Genomic DNA, 16,759 nt, shown 5'->3' with positions numbered 1-16,759 from the left:
TCTTCAGATCTCATTCCCTTCCTACAGCTTCTGACCCTGAGGGGAATAGGGAGGAAGAATGGCAGGAGGAGAAGGGGGATGGGGGGGGAGGGGGAGGTCCCTGCTCCTGGATTCTCCTCTCCTGTGATATCGACTGTTCATTCCTTGCTTGTTGCTTCAGTTTCTTTGACGGGTTCATCATCCATCTCTCACCCATTAAACATGATGTCCTCTAAGGCCCTTTCCTGGCCCCACTTCTTTTCTCCCTTGTTGATCTCATCTGATCCCCTGGAGTTCAGTGATTATCTGATTGTTTCTAGCCTTCATCTCTGTGCTCACCACCAATCCCCCATCACTGCAATCCATGAGAAGCTCTTCCTGGAGAGTTGGTCAGCATCCCAAAGGCTGCAGCTCCAACATGGAGTTTCAGCACTGTTCCTTAGAGTCTGCTGCTGCCTCCTTAGCCCTCTGTTGAGGGCACAGCATCATTCTCGGCTCTAACATCCTGAGTCAGAGCTCCTAGCTCTTCATTCTCATTTTCTACCTTTCCCTTGCTTACAACCCTGTCTTTTCCTTCGTAGCATCTCCATGCTCACAGGCTCCCTGCTCTCTACACACCTGCCAAAATAAGCTTCTTCATTGACCATGTCCATGTTGCTCACAAATCTTAAGATCCTTTTCTCTATGATAAACTATAAACTCCTCAGATTCACTTTTTAGGCTTTCCACAACTTTACTTTACTCACCTGTCACGCGTCATTTCATGTTACTCCCTACCATGCACACTATGCTCCAACCAGATAGGACGTTTTTGGCTTTCTTTCTTCGCCATCCACACAGTCGTGCAAACTGTTGGCTATGTCTACACTCTGTTCCTTTGCTGCTCTGTTTCTCTAGATTCCATTCTTCCCTTTTGCCCCCCTAACATTTTTCCCTAGTAGAATGTAATCTCCTTGAGAGTAGGAATCATTTTATTTTTATTCATTTTTGCTTTTTCTTTGTTTTCTTGATGATTAGCACAGAATTTAGCCATATAATAAGAGTTTAAATGCTTATCAGTTGATTTTGTATTTTCAGTGCCTTGCAAACAGTAGGCACTTATTAAATATTTGTTAAATTATTAAATTTGGAGAACAAGAGAATACAGTGATTTGACATAATGGGGATCATAATAGATTTCTGGTAGAGTGAGAGGGCTTATAAATCTCTGAATAGTCATGACTTTTTTTGGTCAATGCAAATGATGACTTTGTCTGTAGTTATACATTTCCCCCGAATCCACTTATACACACAATCACTGTGGTTCACTGGCTCATGGCAGATTCTGATACTTGTGTTTGGAACAATTGAGGAAGACTTCGTTCTCAGAATTCCTGGTAGATTTCCACAAAGGTGTTTTTGTGTAATAGGCAAGGTGATAGCACCTGATTTTATTGGGACACTGTCCTGAATTAACCAGGGCTCTAATGCACTATTTCTCCACAATATATATGCAATATATATACTGGCTGTATGACCTTGGACATACAGTTGTATGAACTGTAGTCTCCTCAGTAAACTAAGGAGCAGAATGCCGGTGTGCTTATTAATTCCTGGGTTAGTTGTGAGGCTTAAACAACTTAATAGATATAAAGTGCTTTGCAAAATCTTAGTTTTTCTCCAAACTTCAGATGGTGGTGGTGGTGATGGTGATGGTGATGATGATGATGATGATGATGATGATGATGATGATGATATTGATAATTACATAAAGATATTTTCTTCCCCTGGGCAATACAAGGATTCCCAGCAGTAGACCTATTGAAAGGGTTTCTGTTCTTGCCACAGCCTAAGGAGATCACCTGGAGTCCTTCTCGGGTGTTTCCACCTGTTCGAGCCTGCATGTTCTCATCCCACCTGACCTCTGTGACCTTCCTGGCTGATCCCAGTGCTGGTGGAGGTCTCCCACGAGGTACATTTATCTATGCAACCTCTCCACTTCCCATTCAGGTGAGACAAAAGACCATCTTTCATCTCCTCTCCCTCCCTTTAAGTTTGAGAAAGAATCTCTGATTGTCCCTGACTTTTCTCCAGGCTCCATCTTTCTACTGGGAAATTGAAATTGTTTCCTATGGAGATACAGATGATGACACTGGACCAATAGTTTCCTTTGGCTTTGCTACTGAAGCAGAGAAACGAGATGGTGCTTGGACCAATCCTGTGGGTACTTGCCTTTTCCACAAGTAAGTGACTACTGTTGCCTCCAGAATATCTCAAGGGAATAAGGAAGAACCCTAAGGATTTGGAGATCTGGGGCTTTTGTTATTTAAAAATCATTTCTCTAACAGCCCTCTCAGCTTTAAATTAAGAAAATTCCTTTTCAAAGCCATGTTACAATTATCCCATTCCTTTCATTTCAGCAAAGAGTACCTGTTGTTATTTTTTAAACTAAATTTCATATTCTTTGCCTGGGTTTTCTTTTCATTCCCAGCAATGGTCGTGCTGTACACTACAACGGCTCCAGCTTATTGCAGTGGAAGAGTGTGCGGCTGGACGTGACTCTCTCCCCAGGTAGGTAGGAAAACAGCAGTTCTCACATCTCTGGCCCCCCAGGTTGTCTTCTCGCTGGTTTAACAGAGAAAGAACAGCCCTGGCCTGGCCTTCCATTATTTTGGGGCTCAGTCTCAGAAGCTCATTTTTCATGGGAATTACCCTTACAAACCAGGGATTGGTCATTGATGAGTCATCTTTATTTTTATCTTTGGATCCTCTTAAAAAAATTCTGAGGTTTGCCCATTTTCTGCCATCATGAATGATGTCAAGCAGATGACTCCTCCTGCACCCCTCATCCTATCTCCAGGCCTCTGTTTTCCTAAGGTCATCCCTCCACCCCTCACCCCCACTGAACTCCCCTCCACTGCTGTCTTGACATGACACTTCCTTATTTTCCTTAATTGGTGCTGCTGCCCCAGTCCCTCTGAAATTACCTTCACCGTATTTCATATTTACTAGACTTTGTCTGGGTGTTCAGCTTATCTTCCGGAGGCCAGAAACTGTTGTCATTGTATCTCTGTGTCCTCCCTGCCTGGCACGGAGATATTTAACCAATACTTGAGAAGTAAGAGAACTAACAAGACATTGTGGTGTAGCAGAGGCTGGTCCCAATTCAGATCCTTCCCCTGACACTGTCATTAGCTCTGTGGCCCAGGGCACTTCAGTTGCATTCTCTGCCTCGGGTGACTCCCTGAGACTGATGAGTTACCTTGGGGTATTTGTAATCACCAACAGACTCTCAGATCCTTGGCATGGTGACATCTGGGAGCTAGACAGGCATTTTTAGCAAAGCGGCCTCTCTAAAAGGGTCAAAGCCGGCACCTTGGAATGAATTATAATCTCCTCTATTCGTTTTCCTTTAAGTAAGCTAAACCCAAGGGCAACCTGGATGTCCACCCTGGGCAGCCCCTTCTGTTAGCCATGCCATTCAAAGGGCTAACCATTTTTACCTTTGCAATAGGAGATAAGCTAATGCAAATCAGAAATGAGCTTCAGAGTGGCTGTGACCATAACGATGACTCTGATGATGTTCTTCCTTTATTCTGCAGGAGATGGGGCAGGAATCGGCTGGGAAAGGACGGAGGGCACCCCACCCCCTCCAGGACAGCCTCCTAAAGGCCGGGTCTATTTCACATACTGTGGGCAGCGCCTGCCCCCATGTCTGGAAGATGTCTCAGGAGGCATGTGGCCTGTGGTTCACATTCAGAAAAAGGCAGGTGCTCTCATTTAGAAACCTTGGGATTTAGGGGGTTAGCTCCTATTAGCAATGCAGAAGTCCAAGACAGTTCCCAGTGAAAAGGAAATGCAGAAACCATAAGGGAAGGACTTGATGCTTTTCGTTTTCCCTATAGGCTTTGAGAGAATGTCATACATAAACTTTTGTGGAGAAGGAAGGAAGAAAAAGAGAGAGAGGAAAGAAAGGGAAAAACAGAGAGAGGAGGAGCAACTCTTTATTAACTAACTGGTGTAGGCCTCTGAGACGATATGTTTACACTAGCATCTTTCAGACCCTTCCAGAAAGTCAGATCAAGCAGCAGCTTCTGGGTGCTGCAGGCCCTGCCCAGCCCTTATCCAACCCTGCATCTCCCCCCCCCCCCCACGATTTTCCTTTCAGAACACCAAGATCCGGGCTAATTTTGGGTCTCGACAGTTTGCCTATGCCGAAGGGCAAGCCCATCGGAATGCTGCTGACCTGTGCATCGACCTGGCTGAGGAAATCAGTGCCAACTTTGAAGCCCTTCCCTTTGCTATGGCTTCTGACAGTGACAATGATGCTGGCACCAGCATCGCTTCTGACCCGGGCACACATGGGCCTCCCTGCCGCATTGCTGCCGTGGCTACAGCTCAACAACGTAAATGGCCATGGGTGTTTGCTTGGTAGAAAATGGAATCCTCCTATCCCACCATTCCCAACATTCTCATTTAGGATGATAGGGCCATTAGATTGGGAGTTGGCAGAGTCTTGAGAACACAGCTGGTCTAGTTCCTTTCATAAATGGGAAAACTGAGGCGCAGAGCAATTAGCGAGCTTTTTCATCTTGAAGAATTATCCAGATTGCTTCCCCATTGAGTTAATTGTGCCCTGAAAAACTCTTTGGAGATTCAGTGTAATTAGAGGTAACAGTTTATCCATTTGACACTCTGCTGGACATTCCTCTGAGCTCCAGCGCCCTCTCCACCCAATGAATGGGGGACTCTGTGACGGGGTTTTTGGGGTGCCAGAAGTTAAGGTCTCCCCATCCAGGAAATGTATAGTTTCATTGTCCTCTGTTATAGAGTACGACAGTGACACTTCTTGTCACTACAAAGTGGAACTCAGCTATGAGAATTTCATCACCTCAGGCCCAGACCCCCACCCACCTCCTATAGCGGATGACGAGAGTGACGATGATGACGATGATGACATTCCTCAGGTAAGGGAGATGCAGCCTTGGATAAGGGCTGGGCAGGGCCTGCAGGACCCAGAGTGGGTTTGAACCTTGTGAAAGAGAAAGAGACCAGGAAGGAATGAACTGACAGAGGAATGGAAAACAGAAAACAGGAGAAAGTGGCTCAGCCAGATGGAGGGCTATAAGGATTTATATTTATATAATCCAACTTTGAAAAGCATCTCTGATTTATTTATTTAAAAAATAAACTACAAAGTATTTGCAAGATTTTGTCTTGCTCAGGGAAAGAGGCCCTTTAGCCTGTTCAGACCCATGATGCCAGAAAAAGGATGTCTCTTGGCATAGACTTGGTTGCACTGACGCAAAATTGCTCTCATTTTTTCCAGTGCAAATGGGGAAACTGTCTGTTTGCTCCCCACAGCTGGAGGCTATATTCTCTGCTGATAAGCTGCAGACTTTGTGCTCAGATATGACGACCTGGCAATAAGGAGTTTATGTGGAGAACGGGAATCCACCTCCCGTGGGTTCCTGGAGCTTCACTCATCCTCTTGTGGTCATTTGTCTTCTCTTTTCAGGAGGATCACTACGCCCTGCTTGTGAAAGCCTGGGAAACCAAAGTTTTCCCCACCATTAGAAGACGCTTCCGGAATGAAGCTGAGCGAAAGTCAGGCCTGGACCAGATAAAGGGGGCTCTGCAACTAGGTGTGGTGGCCCTTTGATTTGCTTTTGTTTTCTTTTGGGGTAGCTCAGGAAAGAGAGAGGCAGAGGCAGGGACAGGAACTCTCCTTAGAGAAGCAGGCTGTCCCTTGCTTGTGGGGAGAAGCCTCAGCTTGCTCCTCCTACCTTTGCATCCTCCACCTGGGGTAGCTTTTGTTTTGAGAGTCTGGTTCTCACTTGCCGGTCTCTACAGAGCTGAGGTTTAGAAGATGTAGCTCAGTGGACAAGGCTTGGAAGGTTATAGAATTGGCTATTCCTCTCAGGCACCTCATAAAATCGGAGAGATGTTGCTAGCCCAAGAACAGTGCAGGTTTTGCCCCTAGATGGTAGATCAGCAGTGAATGTTTAATGTTCTGTGCCCTGAAAACTGCTACAGATAGCTCATTCCTATTTTTAGTCTCTTCCTTTCTCTTCTCATGTTTCCTCTTCTTGGTAAACATCTGCTTTAGAGGAGAAGAAATGCCCTTTTCCAAGTAGTGCTAGAGCTCTTTTTATAGGGATAAAAATCTAGCCTTAAGGCTTAAGGCTTGATTCAGGTCCTAGTAAGGGATGCCAGCCTTTACCCTTCTTTCTCTTCCAAGTAGGCTGAGCACAGCCTTCTGGAAGCCTTGCTGCCCCTCTTCTCATATACCAAGGTGGTGACTCTTCCTTGCTGTTAGAATGTTGATCATTATTATAAATGAAGGAATTTAACAAACCATTCAGTAGGCATATGTTAAGGGCCTTGTAAGGGCCAGCCACTGTGCCCGGGACCAGGGGTGCCAAGGCAGAAACAAAATAGCCCCTGACCTCAAGGACCTGCCCTCCCACTAGGGGAAGATCAATACAGTTTGACAGCAACATGTAATCTGTATAATCTTTTATGAATGCAATAGTTTATGTAATAATCTATAATGGTTACATAATCTTTTGATCCCTAAAAGATTATAGGAAATAGAGACAGAAAAGACCATTATTAGCACAAAAGTTTCTCCCTCTGCCAGGATCAGAAAGAAAGCCTGCTCTTATGTTGTCTTAGACCATGGTTCCCCACTTTCCAGGCTATTTTTTAACTTCTTGCCCTAGTACAGTTCGTTGAATTCCAGACATAGAGTTAAAAGGGACCTTAAAAGCCTTCCAGTGTTACAGCTGAGGTTCAGAGAGCTACTGTGCCTTGCCCAAGATCACAAGGCTGGTACCTGGCAGAGTCTGGATTTGAATCCACCTCCTCACACTCTAGATCCAACCGTCTTCATCACCCCATGTTGTTTCTTCATCTTCTCTGAGGTGACAATGAGACCAATGCCCTGGGCTGAGAAGGTGGGAAAAGGATCCACCAATGTAGAATGTGGTTAATGGTCTCCTGCCAAGCATCTCTGAAGCCAGATCATTCTCAGTGTCAGGAGGTTGTTCCTCAAGACACTTGTCCTCCCAGCCATGTGCACACAGGAGAAAGAACGGGGAGTTCGCAGCATTTGTGGGATGGAATCTTTCCTTCTGTGATCATGCTCCTCGAGCAGAATAGGGCTTTTTCTCTGTGGCAGCTAGATCCCAGTCTTCTCTGATCATTTGTAGGAGTCATCCCAGCACCCAGGAGCATTGTGTCAGTGGGCCCCCAGGCTTGTGGGAAAGGACAACTAGAAGTAGAACGGTTCTCTGGGGCTCATTGTGATTCAGTGTTCTCTTTGACTATCAGTACCTGGATGCTTTCTCCCCCTGCTTTTTTTAAATTCACAATTTTTTGCATTTTCAATTCACAATAATTGTTCTATAGTGTGAAGGAATGAAGGAAGAAGTTACTGATTGGGATTTCTCAGGCTGGTCAGGAAATATTTTCTTTGAGAGAGAACTAGACTCCAGATATTACTGATCACATGAAAGAAAATAAATAGTCCTCATGGTTGCCTGTTTTCTGGTTTAATGTAAATATGCAGGGTTTCCTGTACATTGTATGGTAGGTGTAGTTTTTTAGTAGTCCTTTGAAAAATAACAAGATATTTTATAGAATCCTTGAAACTAAAATATGTTAGGGAAGGGGCTGATCCTTAGCTCATGGTCTCTCCTCTTGTTTCATTTGGCACTGATTTCTCTGATTTCTCTCTGTAAGCATCCTTCTCTAATTACAACCTCCTTTGGAATTGTGCACTGCAGATTGCTCCCCTTGCTAGTTTTTGTATGGACAGTTATTGAGCAGAATGGTAAATGAGGAGTGTAGAGATGACCTTTATTTAAAAACAAGTCCTGTCAAATATTCCCCTTAGTATCATGGGAAACAGCCCAGCATCGGGAGGCAAATGTGATGACTGTTTGTTACCTCCACACACTCTCCCAGCCCCAGACTGCCCACGTGGTGGCCAGTTTGCCGAGGAAGAGCAGGGGACAACCCAGCTCCCACGGCCAGTCAATCTGCATGCAGCCCTGAAGAGTCCAAGCAGCCTGAGCTGGGAAGGAGGAGGGTGCATGAGAGCCAGCGGCATCTTTTTCTTTCAGGAATGGTGGATATCGCCCGGCAGACCGTAGAATTTCTCTATGAGGAGAATGGTGGCATTCCCAGGGATCTTTATCTTCCCACAATTGAAGACATCAAAGACGAAGCCAATAAATTCACAATTGATAAAGTTCGCAAAGGTTTCTTTTTCCTTCTTGCTTTGCTACAAGTTCGGAATTGAGAATGGGTCTTTATGAAAGTCATGACTTGGGAAACCAGCATAGGGCGCAGGGTGAAATTGCTCAGGTGCAGCAGGGAAGGTCCAGGTTTCTCTTACATCCACTCTTTCAGGCCACCAGCCTGCCCTGACTTCTAGTAAGGAGGGACATCCTCAGGATCCTCTCCTTCTCTCAGCAGCAAAAGAAGCACAGACAGAAAATTGCTGGAGTTGGGGGCATAAGAGAGGGCAGGGGTGGGGAAGGAAGTTGCCAAAGTCTTTTCTAGCCAACCCAGTTTGAGCCTCATCACCCTGAGGATGACGCCATGGTGCCCCTCCAAAGGCACATTCAGATGCTGCCCACACCTCTCTTCCCATCCTGGTTCCCACTTAGAGATGATGCTGGATCATGGGCATCCAGGCGAGTGAATGATCCCTTCTGTCCCTTGGCCTCCAGGTCTCACTGTGGTCACGCGCTCTCCAGACAGTAACAATGTGGCCAGCAGTGCTGTGGGGACTGCACTCCCCAAATTTGCCATCCGGGGAATGCTGAAAACTTTTGGCCTGCATGGAGTTGTTCTGGATGTGGACTCAGTAAGTAAATGACTTTCACACGTGTCTTTACTGTGCATTTCTGTCCTCACATCACTGAGCTTAAAGTGGGGAGCAGCCTCCCGAGCCCACGGCAGCACCTGAGTCACTGTGGCACCTGTTGTGCAGACATCCAAGGAGCTGGCAGCCACAGCCAACAGTCACTCTAAACAAGCTGGTTATTGAAAAAACATGTGTCCATATTATCCCTGCATTTCCCAGGCACCCATTACAGGGAGGGGGTCCCTCCATTTCCTAACTAAAGTAAATGAGAACACAAATGTTTAACAACCCAAGAACAAACTGACAGTATCCAGAACCTGCTGTGCTCACAGTTTGGGGCTTTCTGTCTGGATTCTGAGAAAGCTGTGAAGGTGAAGTAAGACAAGGTGCTTCCTTATCGCCATTGGAGAGGTCAGTGCAGGGTGTTGGGAAGAAGCCTGAGAGGGTCCCCCAGATCAGGGCTGTGCTTCAGACTCTGCCTCTCCTGAGCCTTCGAGCCTCTCACATGTGTCTGCATATCCCCAAGTCTGGTGGTCAGTAAAATGATGGGGTTGGAATGGATAATTTTCAGAGACCTCTCTGAGCTCTGGGCTCAGTGCTCAAATGCAAACCTTAAAAAGAAACCCCAGACCGGCCTTCACGCTGTGCTTAACAAGCCAGGCCACTACCAATGACTCCTCTGAGATGGCTTGTAAGAAGCCAGCTGTCAGACCTCTGTGGAGCTTAATGCGGTATATCTTTCAGGATTGGCATGATGAACTCTGCCTTAAACATGGGCTTAGGCCAGCTCATAATTTCATCTTGTAACTTTAAATCGTTCTGATCTTATGTAACTCAAACCTAACCATACTAGTACTATATGGTCTATATGTAATTCTAGTGATGGAAATTCATAACACGTAGGAATCACTTATAAATAGAAAATCATAAAGGCATTGCATGAGACAATAATTTATTATTGTTTGTCGAGGGACTTGGCATCCTGTGTTATATTGATTTCTAAGTACAGATTTATTCATTATTTTACTCCCTGTCATTTTGAGTCCCAAATATATCTATATGATTTCATTCTGTACCTTAATGACTCCAAAAGAGAGATGACTCAGCAGACAGGTACCCGACTTGGAGAGCATCAGCAATGTTAAAAACATGTAACTTGGCCTAATTGTAAAATGAAGACTTTCTCCCTGGGCACTTTTCCCTCAACTCCAGTACTTGTCAAGTCTTGTTGATGCTACCCCCTTGCTATCTGTCCCTTTATTCCCACTCAGACCTGCCCTAGTCTCGTTCAAGCCCTTGGCACTTCTCACTTGGATGATCTCAGTAGCCTCCTTTTGGACTCTGCCGTAGGTGTGACCCGATCATTCCTTTGTTCAGTAAACTCTACAGGCTCCCAAGTCTCTGACAAACAAGCTCCTCAGTCTGACATTCAAAACGGCCACCACTTGGCTCCAGGCCAGCTCTCCTGCTTTTGCCCTCCTTGAGCCCAGCTGGCCTCTGGGCTATTTCACCTATGATGCCCCTTTGACCATCTCAGTATTGTATCACATCTTCCTTCCTCTGCTTCTCCAAATCCTTGCATTCCTTCAGATGCTACCTCTCTGTGAGATCTTTTCTGATCCTCAAACTGTTGGGTCTGCCTGACAAAATGTTCTTATATCCACTCTTGTATGGAACTTCTGTGCGTGTGTATTGTTTCCTTTCTTGAGGGGAAGGACTTTGGTCTGTCTTTTTATCCTTGACGCTTGGCATATAGTTGGCACTTAATAAATGCCTTTGGATTGATTCCATCTGTAAACAATAACACATAATTGGGACGTTAAAAAGTTTAATATATGCACATGTTTAACATATATTGGATTACTTGCCATCTAGGGGAGGGAGTGGGGGAAAGGAAGGAGAAAAAGATTTGGAACAAGGTTTTTCAAGGGTGAATGTTGAAAATTATCTAGGCAGAGAAAATAAAAAACTTAAAAAATAAAAATTCACAGACAAAAATAAGTTTAATACAAGTTGCATAGATTCATCTTAACAATTTAAATTTATCTCCATTGCCTGACTGGATTTGTATTGATTTTTTTAGACCATCGGTATCTAACACACACATATTTAAATTTCCTCTAATCATTATACCATTAATTATTATATTATTATATCATTAATCATTTTCCCTCCATTTCTGTTTTAAATATTAACAGCTACTTTTCAATTGCATTTTATCTGGAAGATTAAAATATTCTTCAGTTTGGGGGACCATTGTGGTCTTTTTCCCTTTAATTTAAAAAAAAGGCACACATTTAATAGTATTATATGTGGCATTTTTTCCAAGAGTGATATACAATTACTTTTTCTGTCAGATCATTTATTTGAGGGTAAATTAGCTCTGAGCCAGCAATTAGCTGCCACAAAGAAGAGGATTAGAAAGCCTGGAATGGAGAATAAATTTTTAAACTATGCAAATAAAATCATTAATAAACTTTTCTTTTTATTGTTAAAGGTAAATGAACTTGTGCAGGTTGAAACTTACCTCCGCAGTGAAGGTGTGTTGGTACGGTACTGGTATCCTATAGACATGCTAGAAAGGCCTCCTGCAGGCTACCGGAGGACTGCCACTAATGGGCTAGTTACACTGGACAACACCAATATTCAGATTCACAGGTAATTGAAAATTTCCTTTAATCAAAACTCACTGTCTGATAGGTCTGCACAGAAATAGCCCTGCTGCTAGGTTCTCTTTCCCCAGATGTCATTTAGTCCCTAAATCAGTCAAGTGCTTGTTGAACACCTACTGCTGTGCCAGGCATCTTGGGGGGGTTAGAGAAGAATTAGGAGGGGAGGCCTGACTCACCAAGAGGGGGACATCCTAGCATAAGAGCACACCCAGCCAAAGGGGCTCTTTGTCTATTACAAGTAGGAGCATTTCATTAGGTGTAATTATTTGTAATTATTTATTAGCTTTATTTATTATTATTATTATTATTATTAGCTTTAATAGAAAATCATCCCCCAGGTCTGTCTCTTATATTCCTTCATAAGGTGCTGAAAGCTTTTCTACTTAGTAGACTCTTTGGTTTTATTATTGACAGACATCCATCAGGAAAGAAAATAGCTGGTTATTGATAGACAAAAAAGGTCACACTTCTAAAAGGGATTTTAAAAGTTTGAGGTAGCATCCAAATGTGGGGTGTGGTCATTGTCATTGATAACATAACTTTAGGGACAGGGGAGCATGAAATATTCAGTACAGATGTCCTCAGTGACTGAGGGCTTGCATTTGGGGCTTCATGGGGCAGTTCTGTCAATAGGGAGATTGATGTTCTTATCTAGTGATCTCCAGTGATAAAGAATATGTATTTCTGTGTTTTTCAAAGAGGACTTTTCTTTTCAAATAAAAATGAAGGAATTCATCAGCAAAAAAGGCTTCTAAGACTGCTTTTCTGGGTGCAAAAATATTCCCATCAGTCAGATAAAACTTAAACCAGGAAAAGTTGTTTGTCCTGTGTTTCTGGGCTTCACAGATTTGGTTGTTTGAAATTGGAAATGAAAAGGTCTAAAGGTGTAAACAGTATATATCTGTGCGTCTTTCCACCTCCCATGATACATTTACATTGATAAACAACTATACCCAAGAAGGAAGTATGACAGTTATTTAATCTGTCTTCCCAATAAGTTTGCTTTCATTTTGTTTCTGCATTTCTTGTGTATTAATAAGTGGGTGCCACCCAAGGACCAAAGCTTGTGTTCATGATTGCCAGTCATTGACAGAGTCCAAGTGTTCTTGCAGTAAATTTAATTTAGGCCATTTAAGAAATATCAGTTAATAATGACCACATCCTCCAGGGGGACCTTTGAAAGCTTGAAAATGTGTACAAGTTTTAAAGTTGGCTCAAAAAGACATTTTTGTCTAGTTTTCATCTCTAAAAGGATCCCTTCTTGTGGGTGGCTAACAAATAAAAGCTGGGTGCAAACTAGCCTAAAGCTCAAATACTGGTGTGATAGCAAGTAATTAGGGACGGAGATACCCTCCAGACCGGACCTAGTTGGGCAGTAATGAGCGCCTCTGCTTTCAGAGTTTCTCCTCTCTGCTTCCTCTATGGCATTAAAGCGCCCTGTTCAGCCCCTTGGTTTTTCTTTTCAGCTCTGCCCCAGGGACAGGGCTCACCCTGAGAGGCCCGACGTTTTGGTCCGGCAGGTGGGGTTAGGTGACTTGCCCAGGGTCACCCAGCCTAGCCAGTGTTAAGTGTCTAAGGCTGAGTAAATTCTGGGCCGGGGTGCTGTCCACTGCACCATCCAGCTGCCCCTGGCCCAGTGTTCTTTTGCCGAGAGTGAGAAATGAAAGGGGAAGTCATCAGGGTGGTTTGGGAGAAAGGGCAGCTGCTGGGTGGGGTGGCAGAGGGGAGCCAGAGACTCTGATCCTTCACGTTGCCTGTTTGTGTCTCCAGGGAGCTGCTGAGGTGCGAGGCCTCCCTGGCCAGGCTTTACTGCCGCATGGCCCTCCTCAACATCTTTGCCCCCAAACTGCCTCACCTGTTCACTCGCCTGTTTCACATCCCTGCTGTTCGGGACATCACCCTGGAACACCTGCAGCTCCTGTCCAGTCAGCTCCTTGCTCCACCCCTTCCTGGTAAAACATAGCTTTGATTCTAGTCTCCTCAGTCATGTCATACGCAGTATGCCTACTGCGTGCCCTGGTCAGCAGGTGCCTCTTCAGACTCGCCCAAAGTCACAGGATGATGCCGTGCCCTTCGTCCTTGCTCCCTTTGAGATGCCCGGCAGAGTGCAGGCTCAGGTGGAGAATGGAGCTTTCCAAATTGTTATTATCTGTTTTATTTCTGTGAAGTTGGCCCTAGTTCTTCAAATTTCTACTCCTGTGAGATGCCAAGTGGCTCAGAGAGAGGTGAGGGAGGGTCTTTTAGCCAAATGATAAAGAGCCCTGGATGGCTTCTTCAGTATCACAAGAATCAGAGAATAACCCCCAGGAGGCAGCCCCTTTCACCCTGTGACTTCAGGCAGAGCGGCCTTAAGGGAGGCCCACCACACATCCTTTTTTGGGGGGAAATGCCATGATTCCTGCGTGGGGGCGTGGATTAAAGCCCTTCCAGTATAGAACTGAAACAAAATCTTTGGGCTTTATTGTGCTCCCCAGCCCCAGGGCAAAACCCAAGAGCTGCAACCATCCCTCTCTCCTTCCTTTCACCCCCCAGCTACCCAAGCTGACCCGTGCAATCTGCCTTCTGATCCCTGCCCCTGCTTTACCAGAAACTTGGAAGAGGATCTGGGAGGAGGTTGGAGGAGGTGCTGGGGAGGGAGGCACACTCAGTAGAACCTTTGGTCGGCTGGATGCGCAAGTCCACGCTTCATTCGGGGCCGCACCCGGGGTAGTTGCCTCCTCCGTCCCCTCCCCACAGTAACGATGCCCACCACAGATGCATGTACAATGTCCCCAGCAGCACCAGGCCTCATTTGGGATTCTCCAGTGCTGAGGTTTCCTTGACCTTTCTTTCCCTGCCCCTGGGCTTGGAGGCATTAAATTGTGCTTGTAGATCTCCTGAACTCCTCTCAGAATCCTCTGGTAGTTGATCGGTGGTTGGGGGAGGGAAGCCAAGCTCTTGGTACCTTCCAGGTGTTGCTGGTCTGGGCGCGCTTTCAGATCCAGCCTCCCGAGTGAATGAGTGAGGGTCCTGCTGACTGCGCCCCCTGCCCCGGCCCCGCGCTCAGACCCTGTTTGGTTTCCTTTTTGCAGATGGCACGATCAGCTCCAGTGCTGTCCTCCTGGCCCAGTCTCTGCAGCACTGCATCCACGCCCAGAACTGTTCTGCCGCAGACCTCTTCTACCAAGGCAGCTCACAGACCGTCAGAGAGTGGCTCAATGTCGCCATCACTCGGACCCTTCATCAAGGAGAAGAGAGTCTTTTGGAACTAACGAGACAGATCTGTTCTTTCCTGCAGGTAAAAAAAAAAAAAAGTCTTTGATAATATCTTTAGTGTGATCATTGTTGTTCATTTTATTCTCAATTTCCTGTTCTCTTCTCTGGGGGCCCTTGTGTCTCATTCCCTGGTTTCCCAGTCCCTGTAGGACCCTCCCAGTCCACCCCATTGCTGCCCAGAGACTGCTTCTCCCGAGGACAAAATGGGTCCATTTCTGTTTGTAGCCGTGGTTTTCATGCTTAAATGTCTCTCCACAGACAGCTCCGGAACAGTTTCCCTCAGAAGAATTCCCAGTCTCTGAGTCCAAAGTCAACATGGATGTTAACTTCCCTGGGGCCGCCTTTGTCGTCGTGTCTTGTAAAGAGAGTCAGTCTGGCTTCCGCAAAGAGTAAGTGGCCCTTGGTCAGGCAGAAGGTTTTGGAAAGAGAGACCTGGGAGGGGCTTGACAGAGTTATCAGAGAAATAGGCCAGTGGTCTCTGGCACACTTGCGGCTTCCTTTTCTCTTGGACCATTTCTTTCTTTTTTCAGTTCAGTTTTTATTGGGTGTTTTCTTTCCACATCCTCTTCATATCCCTCCTCTCCCCACTCCCTGGATGGCCAGAGAGCCATCCCTTATCTTGAAGAAGGAAAAAAGCAATTCAGCAAAAGAGAGCCAGGCCTCTCCTCTGCTCTGCCCATTGTGCTTTCAGGACGCTCAGCCCTGATCCTTAAGTTCCTTTGGTGCTTGTGTTTGTTTTGTCCTCTGAGCACCTTGTTTCCTTGGCCCTCTTGGTGCACATGAGCCTCCTCATGCCGTGCTTTTCTCGGTCAGTCATTTTCACTGTCTCACGTCTCAATAATATTCCATGACATTCATATACCAGAACTTGGTTAGTCTTTTTCCAGTTAATAAATCCAGGGCATTTACTTTGGGAAACATTTTCTGACAGAGAAATAGTTATGAATAAGAATAAGAATAATAACTACAGACATTTATACAATAGTTTATAATATACAAAGTACCTACCAGAATGCTAGTTGGTCCTCATAACAGCCCTGAGAAATAGACCATTAAAGATCTTTCTCTTTACACTTGAAGAAGCAGGCTTATGGAGGCTAAAGGACTTCTTCAAGGTAATATCCTTATAGATGGCAATCAGGACACAAACTCAAGTCTTCTGAGGTAGCATCCGGTGCTCTTTGAGTTTGGCCCCACTCACAAGAGACAGTGGAAATGTCTTGGTGTGATTGCTTTAGCTAAGCCTCTTAATCTTCATCTCACGGTTAGCCACATCTGTCATTAGTGTCCACTGTCCCAGTGATTCTTCCCTCTCTGCTCCTTTCTTTTTTCACAGTTCCTCTTTATACAAGGCTCCATGGGCTCGGGTGCTCTTGTATGGGCTGGGCCACAAAGTGAAGCGTAATGGCCAGCTTAATCTCATTGAAGCCATCTGCTATCCACGGGACGCTTCTCCAACCAACACAGGGCTCACCCCACCTCCAACCACCAACCAGTATCCTTCCGTGATCATTGCAGCCGACAAAGTCCACATCAAACTGGGTAAATCTCTTGATTAACTTATGGTGATGAAAGAGTGGAAATTATTTCTCTGCTTTTTCTTTTCTGAAATGGAAGAGATTTTCTCCTTTACTAAGTCTATTTCCCACTGATAAAGATAAGGTCTGTTTAGTATGGTCTACTTAGAAGACCTGCATAATTGTACAAAGGCCTGGTCAGATGATGCTTTGTTTGGGGGTAATAGGGATGGCGAGTTTCTTCCCACACATGATTTGGGATGATTATTGATGGTTGGAATGGCTTCTCCTTAGTATGTTTGGACCAGAACAATAAATCATTTAAATTTCACCATCTAAACTGAGTTTCATCCAGTTCTCATCCCTCAGAACTGCTGTGATTAAATTGGGCTCCAGGGGATTGGTCCATGAAAACCACAGATGTATCTTGTCTTTCCCATCATCTTTAGTGGCTGAATCCAGTTTTAGGTGACAAAGAA

The 16,759-nt window shown here is 45.2% G+C and overlaps 1 protein-coding gene across 4 annotated transcripts in view; it reads left to right on the top strand.

Annotated features, from left to right (window-relative positions):
• The window catches only part of HECTD4 (HECT domain E3 ubiquitin protein ligase 4), a 177,806-nt gene that overhangs the window by 137,182 nt on the left and 23,865 nt on the right, over window positions 1-16,759 (top strand). For all 4 annotated transcript variants that reach the window (XM_031948613.1, XM_031948612.1, XM_031948611.1 and 1 more), the window contains exons 46-59: window positions 1,807-1,968; window positions 2,053-2,201; window positions 2,450-2,529; window positions 3,561-3,724; window positions 4,127-4,364; window positions 4,789-4,925; window positions 5,477-5,603; window positions 8,088-8,225; window positions 8,700-8,836; window positions 11,334-11,494; window positions 13,279-13,460; window positions 14,580-14,785; window positions 15,022-15,152; window positions 16,100-16,305. In XM_031948613.1, coding sequence (XP_031804473.1) covers window positions 1,807-1,968; window positions 2,053-2,201; window positions 2,450-2,529; window positions 3,561-3,724; window positions 4,127-4,364; window positions 4,789-4,925; window positions 5,477-5,603; window positions 8,088-8,225; window positions 8,700-8,836; window positions 11,334-11,494; window positions 13,279-13,460; window positions 14,580-14,785; window positions 15,022-15,152; window positions 16,100-16,305 — 2,218 coding nt within the window. The remainder of the gene's footprint in view (window positions 1-1,806; window positions 1,969-2,052; window positions 2,202-2,449; window positions 2,530-3,560; window positions 3,725-4,126; window positions 4,365-4,788; window positions 4,926-5,476; window positions 5,604-8,087; window positions 8,226-8,699; window positions 8,837-11,333; window positions 11,495-13,278; window positions 13,461-14,579; window positions 14,786-15,021; window positions 15,153-16,099; window positions 16,306-16,759) is intronic.

The sequence above is a fragment of the Sarcophilus harrisii genome, chromosome 1, assembly GCF_902635505.1.
Source record: "Sarcophilus harrisii chromosome 1, mSarHar1.11, whole genome shotgun sequence".
Lineage (NCBI taxonomy): Eukaryota > Metazoa > Chordata > Mammalia > Dasyuromorphia > Dasyuridae > Sarcophilus > Sarcophilus harrisii.
The sequence above is the reverse complement of the archived record's forward strand: the minus strand, read 5'-3'. Positions and strand labels throughout refer to the sequence as shown.